General features: G+C 39.7%; 1 protein-coding gene across 1 annotated transcript in view; it reads right to left on the bottom strand.

Moving 5' to 3' along the window:
* Positions 1–569: 569 nt before the first annotated feature.
* Positions 570–20,877, bottom strand: part of LOC143710920 (phospholipase A2 inhibitor gamma subunit B) — a 51,943-nt gene continuing 31,635 nt past the window's right edge. Inside the window, exons 4-5 of the mRNA XM_077202163.1 lie at positions 1,084–1,191; positions 570–890 (exon numbers count right to left, since the gene is read on the bottom strand). Coding sequence (XP_077058278.1) covers positions 697–890; positions 1,084–1,191 — 302 coding nt within the window. The 3' untranslated portion in view covers positions 570–696. The remainder of the gene's footprint in view (positions 891–1,083; positions 1,192–20,877) is intronic.

Below are 20,877 nucleotides of genomic sequence, written 5' to 3'. Positions count from 1 at the left end.
GACGCCAGGATATAGCAGCTGGCTTTCTCTACAGATGCAGCTATCTCGTCGTCATCAATGGCGGAAGCGGCGGCGGACGGCGGACGGCGGCCGCTGTCCGTCGGTGAGTGACTCGAGTGAAGCTGGCGAAGCTTCACTCTAAGCTTATTTATTTGGCTTTATTTAAAATAAATCCTTATTTTATTACTGATTTATTTCTATTTTTCTTTGAGAAATATACAGGTGAAACTCGAAAAATTTGAATATCGGGCACAAGTTATAATTTTGATGGTTATGGCTTACAGCTTATGAAACCCCAAATTCAAAGTCTCAGAAAATTAGAATATTACATGAAATCAATAAAAGAAGGATATTAAATACAGAAATGTCGGTCCTCTGAAAAGTATAATCATGCATATGTATCTAGTTATGTTAGTTTCACCTTTTAATTTGAATTACTGAAATACACAAACTTATACAGGATATTCTTATTTTTCGAGTTTCACCTGTAGGCTATCTTGATTCTGCTATTGACTGTCTAAAGACTTTTATTTTGACATTTTTATCTGCCGCAAAAGTTGAATTTGGTGTGTCAAAAGTTGAACCCCCAAATTCTTAAACTCTTATAAATAAAAATTATGTTCAGTGTATTTTCATGGTTAAGTGAAAAAAGCGTGGTAATGTGGCTGCTGTGGGGTCTTTCTGTAGAATCTGACATCAGTTCAGGAGAAAGTAAAATATCAGAGAACAGCAGAGAAACAAGAAGCTCTGAGAGATTCTCTGTACAGCGTTACACAGATTCCCCTCACAACATGTGACATTAGCATGAGGTGGTAACATGTGTCTTGACAACCCGCATGCAAATTCAGATGCACATCCTTTCATAATCATTGATGAGGGTGGAAAAAAATCTGTAAAAAAACAGAAGTTGAATCATTAACGGAAGACAACCTGAAGTGTCGTAGCTACACATTTAAACTGGCTTTGTCTTGTCTGGAATCATTGAATAAAGTAAAGTGTCCAATATATAGACATAAATCATATTTGATGGCAAAACAGAATAAACTACTATTTAATTTTCTTCATCCATCACTAACTTCTTACCGTTTGCAGTAAAGCAGTGATTCTCATTCTTCATACAATTTACTTTCTGTGAGCAGCTTTCCAAGTTACAAGAGTAACATTTCTTCCCATTGAGTTGAGAGTTCAAGTCTGTGAAAGAAACAAAAGAACATTTTCATGTTTCTGTGAATTATTGGAATCAAACAACAATTTCTCAGCTGTGGATCATGAATGGGAATTACAATAGAAAATAAACAATGTGAAAGTACAAAGGCAGCGTTCTAGAAGAGTTAAAAATATTAAATTACAATACAATACAATACAATTTGTATAGCACATTTAAAAACAACTGGTGTTGACCAAAGTGCTTAACAAGGCCAAAAAGACAAACAATACAAATAAAAATATAAACATAAAACACACATATCAAGATATATTAAAAGCTATTGAGAAGAAATGCGTTTTCAAAGTAGATTTAAAAATTGACAAAGTTTGGACAGATCTAATTTAAGCCGGTAGGCTATTCCATAGCTTAGGTCATTTTGGACTAATTGTAAATGAGTGATGCATTTCTGACCCACTGAGCAAAATGATGTCTAAAATATGTCTTTTCAACGTCTTTGTCACAAAAGTCGAACGTTGAAAAGACATCCACTGAGAAGCCAGTGTAGGGTATTCACCAATCAGACACATACTAATTATTCATTATACACAAAGGTTTATGAAACTCCTCACACAGCCCAAATGAACAAACACAAGGGCAGAAACAGTGTCATGTTACAGGGCATGATAAGGAGATTTTACGACCTCCGAGGAATGTGGCCACATACTCAAAGAAAGAGACTATGAAACAGAAACCCTCTTTAAAACAGACTTTGCTGCATTAATCATAGACTAACTGATCTATAAATGAACATGCATAAAACTGTGAAAGAAACAGTGTAAATGGTTTATTGTCTCGTGTATTATTAGGTATATATTATGGTATGTATCCTGGTATACAACCAACTAACGATCAATGTAACCTCACCTGTATCATGCTTCCTACCAAATTAATTCTCATTTAATGACACACACTTTGATGTACATCACCTTCTCTTAGAATGCAATGTGAATTTGTTATGTCTATTTGAGCTTGAATGAACAGTCTAAGCATGCTGGGGACAAAGACCATAAATCAACTAAGAGCCGCTTCCCCTCTCGGACAGGTCACCTTACTGATAGGTCCATTCAAACCATAGGGGTTGGTTCTCTCTCAGGGTATATCAGAGGCTGGCAACATAGACCGCCCTCTCTTAGTTCTTTCATCCAGCCGCAACACTGTTTCGGGTGATACGGGGAAACCCCCCCCCCCCTCCCCCCTCCATGGGGGTTCAGAGGCCTCCCAGCAGGCCTGGATCCCAACCAGATCAGGCAGGAGAGAGAAAACTCTCTCACAAAGAACCAAGGACAATCTCAGGAGTTTTGGAACAAAGACTCCAACCAACAACGACTCCAATCACCCATCCTTTTGACTTCCTCACTTCTCCTGGGTGCTCGGCGTGGCCTCAACAGAGTCCCAGGCCTTGACCAAACCAATCATGCGTTCCTGGAGAAAGAGAACGCTCAACCAACTTCCACTTGACGCTGCCGGAACCATCAACGACTTCAATTTTCAACAACTTCAAGAATTGTTCCCATTACAAATGCAAGTATTCAATTCAATGAAATGTGAAAATGAAATTCTGATGGTTCTCCTCATAGACCCTCTTCCGGTTTCCAATTTCATCCTATCACTAACCTATTTATGTATTCATGTGTGTATGTTGTTTAGTTTATTTATATTCATATAAATATCTATATTTAGTTAATAAAACTTGTACATAATATGTATTTGGTTCTGTTTTGTTTGCAATACAAGTCACTTTACGATCACGGTTTTTGCTACTGGCTCAAAGTGCTGTACAGGCGAAGAAATAATTATTCTTCTGTGGCCATGGAAGATACCCTTTTCTTAGAATAAATTAATAATCAAAATAGTTCTTTGGACGAACTGATTAATTGATTGTAATATTAATTCAGCCACATCAAGTTAATCCAATTAACTGACCCAAATATTTATAATTAATAATAACAAGATATTATTGATTATTAATATTTCCAAAAAGCTGAGTTCCTTAGAAAATGGTGGAGAATGCAGGCATCGTATTAAACATTGTATGCAAGCAGACAGTAATCAATCATATGTTGTCCCATAAGTTTTTATTAACATCTCATACATGCACGCACAAGCATCTGAAATCAGCAAAACTATAGCCAGAATATGCCTTCCTACGAAGGGCAGAAAGTTTCTCAAATGCTATAATGCATATTTAAATCGTACGATAAGAAACTCCTGATATTAGCGAAGAAATCCTAATTTCAGATAGAAGTCGAGGGTACGTTAAGCCTTCTCTGACGAAGAAATCTCAGATCAACCGCGCGTAAATGGTACCAGAACAAATTAATCTGATTATGGACGAAGAAAACTCCATTCTCAGCATTTTGAAGGTGATCTGAGCGATGCTCCTCAGTCACCAATCAAGGCCTTGTTGTTCGTTACGTCATTGTATTCATTTTAAACCGCTGAAGCGCTCATTTGAAACAATCGCGTCGGATTAGTGGTATAAATTCTAGCCTAAGCTAACTAGTAATTTGCCATTGTCTGTGAAAGAACAGTGCTGTTTTGATTTGTTAAAAAACAGTCACTCACACGCAACGTCGTGTCTAAGTGAGAGACTCAGTGCAAACTGTCAGCACAGCTGGCATTGTGTCCAGAACGCGAGCAGGCGTTCCTATCTAGTTTTTCTGACAACAGCACCAATCTCACAGACCCTCGTGTAAACAAGCGACGGTTGTAGCCAATAGCTCCCTCAATCCTAACTTGCACGCATAACTTACAAGTAAAACCCTCTACCTCGAGTGATAGTTCTAGCACCGCCTAAAACTTAGACACGTTAGAGCGTAAAGTGTAACCTTAAACCAAAGACTATAGATTTTGCGTGATTTGAACCGAGTGATTTGAACACGAGTAATGAGAGTCAAAGCTCTTCGAGGCTTTGAATCAAAAGGAGTCAACTGCGTCACAAATGATTCTTTGTTTGAAACGCCCTCGCTGGCGACCCCTGCTGGTCAAAACAGTGGAAGTGTAGCGGAAACTCAAATCAACTGAACACCTTTTACAAACCAATCGCAAAGGTTTTATCAAAAAAAAAAATGTAATCAGGTAATGGCAATCCGCGAGCTACCTAATATCGTTTAATATGAGGTGTCTTTCAAGGCACAATATCTTAGTAAACCGTAGGGCTCGTTTTATGAAAGCTTGACTTGAAAGTCAATCAGACCCTTTATCAAATGCGTCATTAAATGTGTACGAATCTATAAAGTGATACGAGATCACATAGAGACCAGATACACAATGGTTCACGAACCGTTGAAATTTAAAACAATTTCGAAACAGCTATGACGCGTAACGAAGCCCAGTTTAATAAAATCACGTGACCTTAGCAGTGATACACTCCGAATGACTTGAGACGAATGATTCACCCTGGCGTCAGAGCTTCTCGAAGCACGTCTCATAAGAGTGTTAAACCACCCTCTTCTCTCTCTCTTTCTCTCTCTCGACCCCTTCCTCTTGGTTTCAGATTGAAACCCAGATACTTTGGGTTTTTATTTGTGTTTCTTTTATTTTTACTTAAATCTACCCCTATTTTATTTGGTGTATTTACACCTGTTGAGCCTGAATAGTCCTATTCAGTTAAATTGAATTTAATTAAATTGGGAATTTAATTAAATCAATTTGCTTAGTCAAGTTCCCCTCTAGTTACCAGAGCTATGAGAACACACAATGTTTACATAATTATTTTTTTTGATTTTATTTCAATTTCAGTTATTTACTTTTGTTTCAGCCTGAATTCTTATATTCAGCTAAAGAAAAAAAAAAGGGCTTAACTAAATTTGAAATTTAATTAAATTACTTGATACGCTTCCCTTTGCTTTTAGTTTTCTTAGAGCTATAAGGACGTTCTAACTTTACCTTTACCTTATTTTAGATCACTAGTCACTATCCTCATCTTCTCTCTCTCTATAGGATTACAATATCTAGCGACTGTTGTTTCCATAGAGAGTTACACAGGTCATTAATATCCTACTTCCTGTCTGTGTTTTACCCATCCTCACTCCTTAGCACCAAGCTAAGTACATGAAGTACGGCTAAACACAAACACACAGTAGGCCCCAGACAGAACTGGAAACACTTCCCATTGTTTCTTCTTCTTCTTTTGGACCTTGAGATGTCTGATGTGTCCCTGGTAGCTTAGTCTAACAGCAGCATAACCCATAAGTGACTCCTGTTTACCTGTGTCTCCTAGATAAACCTAAATAGGTAAAACACTCCTTTCTTCCTCTTCTTTTCTGGTTTCATCCTATTGTTTTATTTTGTTTTTGCTCTATCTGTTACTCTCGTGGCACAACATGTGAGAAGAACCATCAGCATTTTTGAGTAATAGGTTATGACATGTAAGAGCCCAGTCATCAGTCGATGCTGCTTAAAGCACGTCAACTAAGATACTCAAAACCTTTTTTTTTTGTTGTGTGTGCTCACCAACACTAAATTTTAGCTGCTCCACATAGCCATTCTCCCACACAGATAGCTCACCACCTCTGTAGAAACTTGCATTTGCCTTTGCCATTTCTCTCTCGTGTTCCCACAAGTGTGCCAGTAGGCCTCAGACACCCAGCCCTGCCACCAGGACCACCTGAAGACCCGGCAGAGCAGTGTCATGGACATCCTTCAGCCTGAAGCAGGCAACGACCTGCCACGGCAGAGGAAGGAACAGTTAGGCAACAACGAAAGCAGATGTCTGACACCCAGCCTGAGCCACCAAGAGCTGACCAGCATTCTCTTCTCCTTGGCCATGCTCCCGCAGGCCTCAAACAGGAGGTAAATGAACTAACGCTGCCAGCCACAGGACTCCACAGAGAACGAACGCTGCTCAACGGGAGAAGGCACAGGACAGATGCAAGGACCCTGACAGAGCAGAGCAACTGAAAGAGATCATCAGTTTTCAGGCGGACGACAGCTCTGAGCACCTGCAAACCGACGGGTAAAGAACTGTTTCACTCAAAGAACTTAAAGAAATGGTTGAACTCAAAGAGAGCTAAAGCCATCAATGTGCAGCGGAAGTCCGAACACTGACTTAGCGATGCTGTAACATTATTGACGCACTCCATGTGGTCCAAAGAGAGCTGCAACAGTCCAACCCACTACAAATGGACCACACAAGAAAGATGGACCCTGCTGACCTTCACATTAGCAGCGTAAGCTTCCCCAGCCCTGCACAAAGGGGGGAGGAGCCAAAGCCCTCGGCTTAACACTTCACCAGACAGTGCCCTGAGAGCCCCTGCAGCTGCAGGAGGGAAAGGTAAATCAGACAAACCCTGAAATGGCACATGAAGTGACACTCAACAATCTCAAGTGAAAGGTCAGAAACATCCCTGCCAATCTACGAGACATTGATTTTCACCTGCAGTCTCCAACCGGTATGGCACACCGAGACAGACTCCATCTGATCTGGACACATCCAGCCCAGCTGGGCCCTGCCCAGACACCAAGCAGGACAGACCTAGAAAGCCTTGTGCTACCACCACCGACTCCGAACGAGTTGTCTGTGGAACTTACAACGAACCTGTGACGGAGGAGGACACCAGCTTCAAGAAACTTTTCCTCCATAACCAGTTAGTCACCATATTTTCACCTGCCCCCACGCAATGCCCACTCAACGATGTGTGACCTGATGCGGAAGGCCTCTAACACAGAAGGCCTCCCCAGAAAGGGTTCCTAAGACCCCATTGATCCTGAACTGCAAAACCAGAAGCCACACAGCATGAACACAATGCAAGACTCTGCTAAAAAGTCCCTGGTCAGCATAGGACATAAAACTTTTAAAGTAGATGAAAATGGGTGCTCAAAGAGTAGCAAGACTCTGCATTAGTAAAAATAGGATTTTACTGATATAAAGAAAATCTTGAATGGACGTGTAAGCCTCACCTGCCAACAGACTATGCACAACTCTTTTGAAACAAACATTTGCTACATGCTGGTTGAATTGGCACTGCTACATTAGTTTCCATGACAATGAAGGGTTACAGGAAACACTAGCTCCAAATAGCTTATACCTTGACGCCATAGTGTAGGAAAACCACCTGAGTTTTAAACTACTGTTAACCTACAGGCGTGCATTTGACCATTGCGGTCCAACTGGAACACAACATGCGATACGCATTTTGATCACTGGTTGCTGGCTTGTCTAAATGCAGATAAAACGATATGGGGAATTGACATCTCTACTGTAAGTGAAAGAGTCTTAGATTTCCAACTGGTATCAGTAAGTTCAGCATTAAAGCGTAAGTCTGTTTGACAAAGGAATCTCATCTCAGCAGCTTGTAAACTGTACCGATATCTATCCTGCTTTGGTTAAAGAAATCCAAATTGCAGTATTGCTAAACCTGTTTCTGAAAAAGAAAGCTCAGGACAGTGTTATATATACGTAGACCTGGGTGATGCTCCCCTTTCTACAATGTAAAGGCCTTACAAATTATTGTTAGATTGATGTAATTCACCTAAATTTTTAGCTGCATCCACAAGCAGAGAGCTACCTAGCGATCAAAACTGTTCACTCGCTGAAAAGTCAGCATTTATGCATGAGAGGGACGTAACTATATAGGCTTACACAAGCTTTGACTTACAGCAAATCTATTTCCTTACTTTGTAAACAAATAGAATAAGTTGTGTAAAGTAAAGAGAAGAGTTCCATGAGTAAAATTAGCAAATGCCAAAACACATTAGCATTTTACTGAATGTAACATCAAGTTCTTGAAAGACTTAAAGTATAGGCGCCCCCTTTTAACCCGTTTAAACATGCATAACTCAGTAAAATGTGTAGACATTCTTCAGGTACTGTTGAATTGTTCTGACATGCACTGGTTCCCATGACAACGACTTGTCACAGGAAGTGCTAACTCGTGACATCATTTTGTAAACAAACCAGCCTAGGTGGCTAAGCTAACTTAACCTAGCGTCCATCCAGCTTAGGCTAAGCTAAGCTAACCTAGCATCCATCCAGCTTAGGCTAAGCTACATAATAACTTCTACAGTTAGCGGTTAGCATCATTTACTTGAAGCCTTAATTACAGCTTTTATGTATACAGCGCAAAGTATTCTAAAATACTTTCTTTAACCCCATTTAGGGTTTCTAATTTTTCTCTTTCCTTACTTTCAATTCTTCTCAGCTGAATTTCACCTTCACTAGTTTAGGCATAGTCCTTGCTGAGCGCTGTAGGCTAAATTTGCAGATGCCATGTGAATTAAACCCAAGTTTAATTACATGTAAGCTGTGTAGCTAGAGAAGAATTATTATAGTTATGAGAATTTTCATCAGCATATTGACTAAACCTTTGGAGGGACACACACGGTGTGGTCTTAAACACGCAACAGCTGTGACCCACTAGGGAGTGTTGGTCCAGGCAAATCTAAAGGTTAGTCACTAGTGCTATTGATTATTCTCAATTTCAGATCATTACCGCTGTTTTGATTACTTACTTTATTTTTTTTTTATTTTTTTTTTTTATTTCCACTTTGATAATAATAGCAGTCAGCTATTCCCTTGTCTATTCGGTCATCTATATGATTTAATTCCATTTCCTCTCTTGTTCGAATGTGGTTCTATTTCCCATTGGGCCCAGAAAGGAAACAGAGACACCTTTATTTGTGATTGTGTTTATTTTCAACAAGTGCACTCATTTTTGTGACCCTGCAACACAAGTAATTTCAACAATTACTAGGGCATAACTATAGTCCTGAGGATTGATAATAAGCATAATTTGAATAGGAAAGCTGTCCCTTTTCCTCCTATCCTTCACTTCGTCAAGCCGCAGTGAACCACCATTTAAGTCCAGAGAAATAATTTAGTCATAAGAACCATCTTAAGTCATTTATTTCATCTCGGCTATGCCCTTTCCAGGAAATACTCTAGGAACCACACAAGTCTTAGCCTCCTAACATCCACAGCTAAGATGATAAAGATACAAGAGACACATCACTAGCTAGATACACATGAAACACCTAACTTTATGCTACATATCTAGCGAACCCATTAAACAGTGGTTCTGAACTTTTAGGGTCATGAATTTGTCTCTCACCACAAGTGTGCCAAAATGTCACAGAGCCTCTGCTTAACCTGACCCCAACCTTCCAGCTTACCAAAGACTATGACAAACCAATGGACACTATGAGAAACCACCTCTAACCCCTCCAACCACCCACGAACGCCGTCTGCACCCACCGACAACCGGTGCCCCAGACAACTGAAATCAACAAGCACACGCTGCGTGCACAGGACAACACTCTGTGTTATGCACCTGATGACATCGCTGCGCCAAAGCTTGTGGTGCCACAGTGCAAAAGGGGGGTTCATGCCAGTGTATGCCCATGACGCAGCATGTGCTGCACACCGCAGCACCAGAACACCGAAGCAAGTGGCATACCGGCGTCCTCGAAGCAGAAAGACTGTCCTAGCCAACAAAGGACGACAGTCGCTGAGATCTTTCCTCCCTTTCTCTCTCCCTCTCCCCTTTGTCTGTTCCAGGATGCTGCTGTGGTTAGTCTTCCTGTGCCTCCAGCCAACCAGAGGACAGCCGCAGTCGGTCATCTCACCAGGTCCGGTATCAGGCAGCGTCCCGAAGGAACAACCGGGACTCCTTATCACCAACTGCAGGACCCACACCTAGAGAGTGTATGTTCGACTCCACTCCCTCGCCCACGCTGAGGCCAATGTCGAACACATGCTCAACCAACTTGAAAAAAAAAACTGTCACACAAGCAGAGCCAGATGGACACAACCGCCACGGCCGTCGGAACTCTGTTAACATTGGCATGTCCAGTGTCAACGCACTGAACCTAGCCACCGTGAGACAACGTGTGGCTGAAATTCAAACTGAAATCCCACAGCTAAAAGGGCAACTCACAACACAGAGTGCCTCCCTGCCGTCCATCGGCAAGACATCGAAGGGAACTGTGGTAATTCTCAACACCCACAGCGTTCGGCTGAACCAGACAGTGAACTCCATGAAACAGCTGTTTACGGTCTTCCAGAATGACTTTACTCAAACTCAGCTGGTCTGCAGTCTCTGATCCAAGACACACGCTGCCCTGCTGAGGCCAAACCTGAATCAAAGCTGGAAACCTCATCCTTCTTCAAGAACCACAATTTCACCCTAACTCCAGTATGACAGGTGATACCCAGTCAAGGCACCTTCTGCCCCAACACCTGCTGCAGAGACCTGTACTGGGCTACTGTCCACATCAACCGCCGTGGAACGACCACCACTCCAGAAGACGCGAGCAACCAGAGGCCACCATGGCCTTCCAGCCTTCTATGACAAAGGTGTGTCTGATCTCTCGGCACTTTCAACTTCGATCATGGTTGTCCTTAAGGGGGACAACAACGATCGAAAGGGGGGATCTGTAGGGTATTCACCAATCAGACACATACTAATTATTCATTATACACAAAGGTTTATGAAACTCCTCACACAGCCCAAATGAACAAACACAAGGGCAGAAACAGTGTCATGTTACAGGGCATGATAAGGAGATTTTACGACCTCCGAGGAATGTGGCCACATACTCAAAGAAAGAGACTATGAAACAGAAACCCTCTTTAAAACAGACTTTGCTGCATTAATCATAGACTAACTGATCTATAAATGAACATGCATAAAACTGTGAAAGAAACAGTGTAAATGGTTTATTGTCTCGTGTATTATTAGGTATATATTATGGTATGTATCCTGGTATACAACCAACTAACGATCAATGTAACCTCACCTGTATCATGCTTCCTACCAAATTAATTCTCATTTAATGACACACACTTTGATGTACATCACCTTCTCTTAGAATGCAATGTGAATTTGTTATGTCTATTTGAGCTTGAATGAACAGTCTAAGCATGCTGGGGACAAAGACCATAAATCAACTAAGAGCCGCTTCCCCTCTCGGACAGGTCACCTTACTGATAGGTCCATTCAAACCATAGGGGTTGGTTCTCTCTCAGGGTATATCAGAGGCTGGCAACATAGACCGCCCTCTCTTAGTTCTTTCATCCAGCCGCAACACTGTTTCGGGTGATACGGGGAAACCCCCCCCCCCCCCCCTCCCCCCTCCATGGGGGTTCAGAGGCCTCCCAGCAGGCCTGGATCCCAACCAGATCAGGCAGGAGAGAGAAAACTCTCTCACAAAGAACCAAGGACAATCTCAGGAGTTTTGGAACAAAGACTCCAACCAACAACGACTCCAATCACCCATCCTTTTGACTTCCTCACTTCTCCTGGGTGCTCGGCGTGGCCTCAACAGAGTCCCAGGCCTTGACCAAACCAATCATGCGTTCCTGGAGAAAGAGAACACTCAACCAACTTCCACTTGACGCTGCCGGAACCATCAACAACTTCAATTTTCAACAACTTCAAGAATTGTTCCCATTACAAATGCAAGTATTCAATTCAATGAAATGTGAAAATGAAATTCTGATGGTTCTCCTCATAGACCCTCTTCCGGTTTCCAATTTCATCCTATCACTAACCTATTTATGTATTCATGTGTGTATGTTGTTTAGTTTATTTATATTCATATAAATATCTATATTTAGTTAATAAAACTTGTACATAATATGTATTTGGTTCTGTTTTGTTTGCAATACAAGTCACTTTACGATCACGGTTTTTGCTACTGGCTCAAAGTGCTGTACAGGCGAAGAAATAATTATTCTTCTGTGGCCATGGAAGATACCCTTTTCTTAGAATAAATTTATAATCAAAATAGTTCTTTGGACGAACTGATTAATTGATTGTAATATTAATTCAGCCACATCAAGTTAATCCAATTAACTGACCCAAATATTTATAATTAATAATAACAAGATATTATTGATTATTAATATTTCCAAAAAGCTGAGTTCCTTACACCAGAATGAACGTTTTTATGACGTCTTTTTTTGACGTGTTCTGCACGCCTGATATAAACGTTCATGGACCCTCTTCGTACAATGTTAAAAACTAGTTCAAATGTGGCCATTGTGGACATATTTTCAACATCATTTATGGCCTCATTTATATATAATTTATACTGTTTCTGGACCAAATAAACACTCTAAGGATGCATAAAAACTCAAGTTTATTTCAATGCAATTGCTAAGCAACTCAAAGACAGTTTCACAGACTGGTCTCATTTCACATCAGCTTTCTTTGCTGTTGCAAATGTGTTTAACAACCACAATGTCACCGCAGCCAAAAAAACACAAAAGATGTAATGAGAGTTAAGAGTTTAAATTAAGGAAACACTAATCACTGTTATGGTGACTTCAAATGAAACAGAGTTAAACCTCTGCTAATTCTCAATAAAAACTTCTGTAGATGTTCATCAATGACTCAATTCACTCACTTATTTTCATTCAAGTGGACCATATTAGAGAATTAATGTAGGGAATATTGAATGAGGGTATAGGGTGTAATTGTAATTATTTTTTTGCTCTTGGCTGACATGTGGCATTGCTATGCAGAGGTGTAAAGTCCAGGTTCAGAAAGTAAAAGTCCTCCTCAATATTTTGTTCCATCACCTGGATTTGCTAATTTAGACAGGAGAGAGAACTAATTAGTGAAATCAGCTGACTGAGTTCATGGGTGGAATAAAACATATGGCAGGACTTTTACTCTCTGACCCCTGGACTTTCCACCTCTGATTATTACTAACCAGACAGACTGTTTTTACTCAATATAGTGAAGTTTCAGCTATATAAAGTATTTAAATGCAGTGTGAAGTTGAATTGTGTATTAAGAAATATCATTGTTTTAGTGGACTCAATTAAAAATATTTTACTATATTAAAACTATATTAAAAATAAGCCGGTGGCACCGCAACCCCGGTTCCTTTAGTTACCTAAAGGCACCGGGGTGGTGGTGCCGCCGGCTTTGGCCCTTCATCGCTGCTCGCAGCTATATTTATATGTATATATATATATAAAAAGAAGCCGGTGGCACCGCCTTTAGGGTTATTGTGCACGACGTTATTGTGCACGACGTGCAAAAACGTAACCCTGCTTTGACTGTCGAAAAGAAGTGTGCTGTAGAGCTTGCATCAGTGTGGCCTCTGCAAAAGTGTGCATCGAGGGCACATATCAACCACAAAGTATGCGTGAGCAACCTTCTGAAACCTAAAATGAAAAATGAGATGCCCTACGGTCTCATGGATTTAACGGACACATGAAATAAGTACACAAGACCGAGTATTCATATGAAGTGTGCCATTTGGGACAGGGCCTATGATCGTGAACCACAATAGCCACATATATGAGATAATTTAAATATAGAATAATTTTTAATGTCATAGGATGTCATAGCTCAATATGTTTTGCAGCACTTAAATGTGTAAATATAGAAGCCCAGTATTTATCTGGAGGTCTTTGTACAGGTTTATTAATGTAATTATATTTTACGCTTATGTGTTCTATGATATGCAATGGAAGTAAATTTTAATTTTTAACATGGGTGTATTCACAACACATAGCATACGATATAATATCTTAAGATTATTCATCATTATGTTGTCTCTGCCTTTTCTGTTTTAATGATATTCAGAACAGAAAAACTAAATGTTCCTTAATTTTAATTAACACTAACTTTATTCTCATCTGAATTATAAATAATTGATTGTGATACTCCCATATACTACAAAAATAATACTACCATTAAAAACACATTTGATTTTCTTTTTTAATCAATGTAGAATGTAACTTAAAAATAAACAGATTAGTGCTCCTACTCTGAGGACAGGAAATGAAAACCAATGCGACATGATGAATGTCCAAAAGATGGCACCCACAGACTGTTTTGAAATAGGGTTGGATAAATATATTTTGCTTTTAAAACAGTGTGTGTGTGTGTGTGTGTGTGTGTGTGTGTGTGTGTGTGTGTGTGTGTGTGTGTGTGTGTGTGTGTGTGTGTGTGTGTGTGTGTGTGTGTGTGTGTGTGTGTGTGTGTGTGTGTGTGTGTGTGTGTGTGTGTGTGTGTTTTTGGTTGGGTGACAGTTGTAGGTTACAGTTTGACAAGAGACTGTGACAAAAGCACAATGTTGTGTTTTATTGCGGGTGTACACAAATATAAGTAAACAATTTGCAGTTTGAATCATTTTCTTTTATAAAAAAAAAAAATGACGGAGTATGTTTTTATGTTTCCACTGTTCGATAGCGCCCGCGTCTCTCTCACTCTCTCTCTCTCTCTCTCTCTCTCTCTCTCTCTCTCTCTCTCTCTCTCTCTCTCTCTCTCTCACACACAGTTCGATCGCGCCCGCGGCTCTCTCTCTCTCTCTCTCTCTCTCTCTCTCACACACACACACACACACACAGTTCAAACGCGCCCGCGCCTCTCTCTCTCTCTCTCTCTCTCTCTCTCTCTCTCTCTCTCTCTCTCTCTCTCTCTCTCTCTCTCTCTCTCACACACACACACACAGTTCGATCGCGCCCGAGCCTCTCTCTCTCTCTCTCTGGATAAAGGGCTAAGCTTGGAGGAACTCACCATAGCCGTTAATCAGCTGACCTCAGGGCGCTCACCTGGAATAGACGGACTCAGCATAGACTTTTTTCAGCACTTCTGGGGGACTATAGGATCTGATGTTCATGAGGTCCTGATGAGCTCTTTTGAACAAAGCTTGCTTCCAACATCTTGTAGAAGAGCTGTTTTAACATTCCTAAAAAAGGAGATTTATCCCATCTTAAGAACTGGAGGCCTGTTGCGCTTTTATGTACTGAATACAAAGTGCTTTCTAGAGCTCTGTCTAATAGGCTGAAGCCTTATATTGGCTTACTTGTGCACATGGGTCAGACCTATTGTATCCCAGATCGGACTATAATGGACAATTTATTTTTAATGAGAGATGTATTACACTGTAAAACCCAACAAGTTAAGCTAACTCATTTCATTTGAGGAAACCGATTGCCTCAATTCATATAAGTTTATAAAAAACAATAGTTATGAGTACTCTGAACTTATTTTAATCGAGTTCACTAAAACAATGATATTTCTTGAAACAAAATTAAACTTTACACTGCATTTAATACTGTATATAGCTGAAACTTTACTTTATTGAGTAAAAACAGTGAAATGACAAACTTTAAATGAACTCAGAGCACTTGCAGTTACGGCTAGCTCACAATATCACACACAAAGTCAACTCCAATGAGTTAAGCTAACTCATTACATTTGAGGAAACCGATTGCCTCAATTCATATAAGTTTATAAAAAACAATAGTTATGAGTACTCTGAAATTATTTCAGTTGAGTTCACTAAAAGTGGATATTGCAGTCAAGAAATTAAGTGATTAATTAAGTGATTACTGAGCATTAATGATGAACACCTGCTGTTAACATGCAGAATCACTGAAGGAAAGAGAAACACAAGAACTACAACTGACTTCCAACCACAACATTAGACAAAATCAACTGAAGATAAAATATGTTTAAATCTGTGAAGATCTCAGCAGAGGAGGATTGAACAACTCCACAAACAGCATTACCAGGTTCACTTATTACTAAACAGTTTGACTTTTATCATGCGTCTACAGAAGTTGTTATTGTGAATGAACTGAGGTTCAGATGAAGTTGATTTATTGAGTTTTATTTAAAGACACCATGATAGTGGTCAGTGTTTGCTTTAGTTGGGTTCTTGACCCTAGACTTTATAACAACAGTTTTTCCTATGGCTGCTGTAACTGAGTGTTTATATAACACATTTGTTATGGCACAAAAGCCAAAAGAAAATTTGAGCATGTGGTTGTGTTTTGATGATGATTTATGGAATGATGAATCATCATTTGGTGTCTTGATTCTCTGATCTTTTCTAGAGAATAATCTCTGATTAAACAGGTGATATATAACTTGTATTATTCATTATAAAAGAACTGTGATTCTGCTGTAAGGCCCAATCAGATTTTAAAAACGTCTATGGTATCATGCTGACTTACACAGACATCAAGAATCAGTATATGAATCTCAACAATGGTGACCATTAAAAAAACGATTCATGCTGCAATGCATGCTGGGAGCCATGGATAAGGTTTGTATTATGGTAGTACCCAGCATGCATTGCAGTATGAATAGTTTTTTAGTGGTCACCATTGTTGAGATTCATATGCTGATTCTTGATATCTGTGTTAGTTTTGGTAATGAACCACATTTTCTGTAAAATTCTTCATACTATCTCATAGGCATAACATTGCTAGTTCTTATGTTGTAGAATCTTAGTTTCGAATACAACTAATAATATAATCAGAGATTAGACTCTGAATGAGATCAGTGAATCAAATCATTAAGAGATGATTGTCATCATCAAACCTTGACCATCATCACCCGGACATACTTTTTCTTGAATTTTGTGCCATAACAAATGTTTCATAAACACTCAATTACAACAGCCAAAGAAAAAACTAGTACTCAAACGTCAAGGGTCAAGAGCACAAATAAAGCAAACGCTGATCTCCATCATGGTGACCTTAAACCTTGTATTTCTTGTGTTTCTCTTTCCTTCAGTGATTCTGCTTGTTAACAGCAGGTGTTCATCACTAATGATCAATCATCACTTAATTGATGATTAATTAACTTAACTATATAATTATTATTCAATTATCATTCTGGGATCTAGAAATGTTCTATAACTCATTCAGTTTGAGTTCTGTTTCAGTCATTCAAGACACTTCAAGTTTCGGTATTATTTAAGTGCAGTGAACTCAATTTAATTGAGTGAATATTACTGTTAGGTTTTACAGTGGATGTGTGCAAGGAGTATGATCAGAATGTCGGACTTTTATCCCTGGATCAAGAGAAAGCTTTTGACAGGATTGATCACAGGTTTTTGTTTTCTGTTTTAAAAGCTTTCGGTTTTGGAGAGAGATTTATAGCCTGGATAAGTCTCCTTTATAATGGAGCATCATGTATGGTCAAAGTAGGGAGGGGACTTAGTCGACCAATACCAGTGGAGAGGGGAATAAGGCAAGGTTGTCCTATTTCAGGACAGCTGTATTCACTGGTTATTGAACCCCTTTTGTGCATGTTAAGGAACAACTTGAATGGGTTTAGGTTACCAAATTGTGATTTTGAGTCCCCTTTAGTGGTGTCAGCATATGCTGACGACATTAATATATTCATCAAAAATGACAATGATATATGTACAACAGTAAAAGCTTTGGAGTGTTATGAGAGGGCTTCCTCGTCAAAAGTTAATTGGGATAAAAGTGAAGCTTTACAAGTGGGGAAGTGGGAAAATGAAAAGCTGCCTTGTTTACCTGGAGGTTTAAAGTGGGGAAAAAATGGATTAAAAGTGTTGGGTATTTTCTTTGGCACACAGCAATTTCAAGAAAAGAATTGGGAGGGAATAATGGAGAAGGTGTGTGCAAAAATGTCCAGGTGGAGGTGGTTGCTGCCCCAGATGTCGTACAGAGGACGTGTTTTAGTAATGAATAACTTAGTGGCGTCCATGTTTTGGCATAAATTCATGGTGTTAAATCCATCAAAAGCACTGATTGAAAGTTTACAGAGGAAAATTTTAGATTTCTTTTGGTCAGGCTGTCATTGGATTAGAGCTGCAGCCCTTTATCTTCCTCTTTGTGAGGGGGGTCAGGGACTTGTTCATTTATCTTCACGGATTGCGACTTTTAGACTAAAATCTGCACAGAGATATTTATATGGGAATGGGTTGAGGTGGCATGAAACTGCAAAGCTGCTTCTACAGAAGGTAGGGAGGTTGGGGTACAGTAAGCAACTTTTTCTGTTAACTGAAGAAGTAGATTTTGGAGATTTAACATCTTTCTATGAATCAGTTGTTCATGCATGGCAGATTTTGAAGTTCTCAAGAGATTTTACTGCGATGCCTGGAATGTGGCTCTTTGAAGAACCTCTGTTTTATAATGATTTTATTTGCGTAAGGTCATTAAAGTCTGCCAGTTTACGCTCAGCACTGAGAGAGGCAGGATGCACAAAGTTAGGCCATCTCTTTAGAGCCATGCGCTCACCCCTAGTGGAACTGGGTCAGTTGGCCAATATAAGATCTGAGAGATTAATTAAAAAATAGTGGATGAGGTCTGTGAGTCATTGCCACAGTCACTGAAAGCTTTTGCAAGTGATAGTGATGTGTTGGGTCAGTGGGAGGACGGGTGTGAATATGGGTTCCCCAACCTTGATATATCTCTAACAGTGCAAGAAGGGCTTGGCATAGAGAATAGTTTTCTTTCATTTTTAAATGTGCAGCTGGGGTCATTTGAAGAGCTGGGCAAGGAAAGAATGTATATTCTGTGTGTGAAAATGCTCCATATGAGAGCTTTGGAGGGAATGAAACCATCAAGGTGGTTTGATTATTTTGGCCCAGATCAGTCTGTGAAAGGCTGTTGGAGAGCTCTGTATAAGCTACTGTTGTGGCAAAAACAATAATTAAACAAAGAGCATCACAGCGTAAGAGACATCAGATTCCAAATTGTATTTTAAAAGATTTATTCTTGCAAGAAGTTCCCAGTCCATCCACAGTCCAGCTGCAGGCGGAGTGAGACAAGCAGCAAGATTCTGGCTAGCAGCCTTATACTGTTCTCTTCAAAGCAATCTCTTGTCAATTGTTATTTAGATAAGAGGAACAAAAGAACTTTACGACTGTCCCTAAGACCAGGGGGTCTTCTCACCTCTGAAGTCAGAGGTCACTTGCTCTCTGCATGCTGCATATCTCACACACACCCTCTAGCTGTATTAACATAACAATATAATACAAGGCTCTCTGTTCTCGTGCTCAGGAATACAGAGATCATATGGTATTTCAATGCAATGTTCATTATTAATCAGCCAATATTAAAATTTCCACTACAATTCCTCCCTTTTTTATAATTCAGATTATCTAATCATAATAATAAAATCAATAGAGCAAATTTTAAGTTGTATTATCAGAATAACACATTAACATTAATCCACGTCCATCTCTTCATGTCTGATTTTCGTATACCTGATCACTTTATTTAATGCCCTATTTAATAAAACCTTTCCAGAAAAGTTTTATAATCTTATTCAATCTTCTAACCAATGTAATTGTTCAAAATGATCTCTAATATTTCCATTACGGACCGTCTTTTTTTTAGCTTATTACCGTACTTCACCACAATTAAATAGATTTTCTACTTTCCCTGAAAACATTTGAACCAATCAAATCATTAGATCTATATCAATACTAAGCCCTAGTTTGACTCAATCAAATAAAAATCATCACAGAAACAGATTCTTCTGCTAAACTTAAACATTAGTTGGTCCTCATCTTCCTCCAGGTGTGATGATCATCTCGTTCGCCCATGGACATTCCATCTTCACCATTTTGACACTTTGCGTGACGTAGCAATGGTCTTCCCTCGTCGGGAAGGAGGCTGTTACTAGCACAAGCCTTTGATCCCTCACTTTTTGTTCTGATGGTTGATTTGAGGCTTGTCGGCGTAGTCTAAGGTGAGATGCTTAGACCCAGGTCTAACACTCTCCAATCATTTTCAAATCCTTACAAGATTTTCCCTTAGATCACGATTGCAGCCCCACTGGAATAAACCATTTACTGTCTGCTGTCACCTGCGAAATGGAGACCTTAAGTGATTTTGTTAGTGACCGCTTGTCTCGCCGGTCGTCCCTTTTGGTGTGACCTGTGGAATTTTCAACCTGAAACATATTATCATCGGATAATATCTTGCTCATTGAATGGCACTCAGGGTTCTTTTGTCTCTTCAAAAACACTCAACCCACTTTTGCTTATGCTAACAAGACAATATTTATACATTTGGAACAGAATCAGTTCTGTTTGATGCAATCTATCCTGACATCCTGCAAAAGAAAAATTTTAAGTTAGGCGCTGCGCAGGTGTGGCACCTTTCTTTCTGCCACAAAAATAACCCAGGCCAGGATATCTAGCCAAATTCATCCATGGCTATTATTTTATTGGGCACATTCTGCCCTGCCCGTTCACTCCTGTATGACAAGATCAGCTGGTTTTAGACAAATGGTCCTTCTAACCCCCCTCTGGGCTTTCCTGTCCTTCTGACCCCCCTGAAGAGTTGAAAGGCTCTTATCTGACCATTTGTTCATGTGTGTGTGTGTGTCTTTGCTCATGCCATGTGCGCAAAAGTCTGCATCTTCTGTAAAGAAAAAAAAACAAATGTTGAGGTTATTGTCACATAGTTTTCTTTTGTCTGCTGTGCTGCCGCATCTGCCCTGGCGTTTCCTGCCGAAACAATCTTTGTTATTAGCACACTTACAGACAGAAATTTTGTAGACTGGCTTTATGCAGGGCTGTTACTCAATTAAAGCCGGTGTTCTCTCAACATTTATTGTTCCCCCTGTGCGATGGCTTTCAGCAAATCTCAAACCAAACCATCCCCCTTTTGATGCATGAATCCACTCTTGCATCAATTTAACACAATGATGCCCTCTCATCAGATATTTACTTAGCCTACGTGTTTGTTGCTGTCAAATCTATAACATTTTCTCAACACATGACTGACGGCTATCTACGAATTCACAATTCTAATTTACACATCAATACTTAAACCTGTCCAGAAAGTAATTCAAATCTACTGCACATCATAAATGACCAAAACAATAATTAACAGACAGAGCTCAATGATCAATCAACTTAAAGCTCGTCCTATGTTCTGTGTTGCCTTCTCATCAGATTGACTCAAATTTCTCAGTTTATTTTCGAAT

The sequence above is a fragment of the Siphateles boraxobius genome, unplaced genomic scaffold (assembly GCF_051911475.1).
Source record: "Siphateles boraxobius isolate OS27281-9 unplaced genomic scaffold, OSU_SipBor_1 49, whole genome shotgun sequence".
Classification (NCBI taxonomy): domain Eukaryota; kingdom Metazoa; phylum Chordata; class Actinopteri; order Cypriniformes; family Leuciscidae; genus Siphateles; species Siphateles boraxobius.
This window is presented reverse-complemented; position numbering and strand designations above follow the sequence as displayed.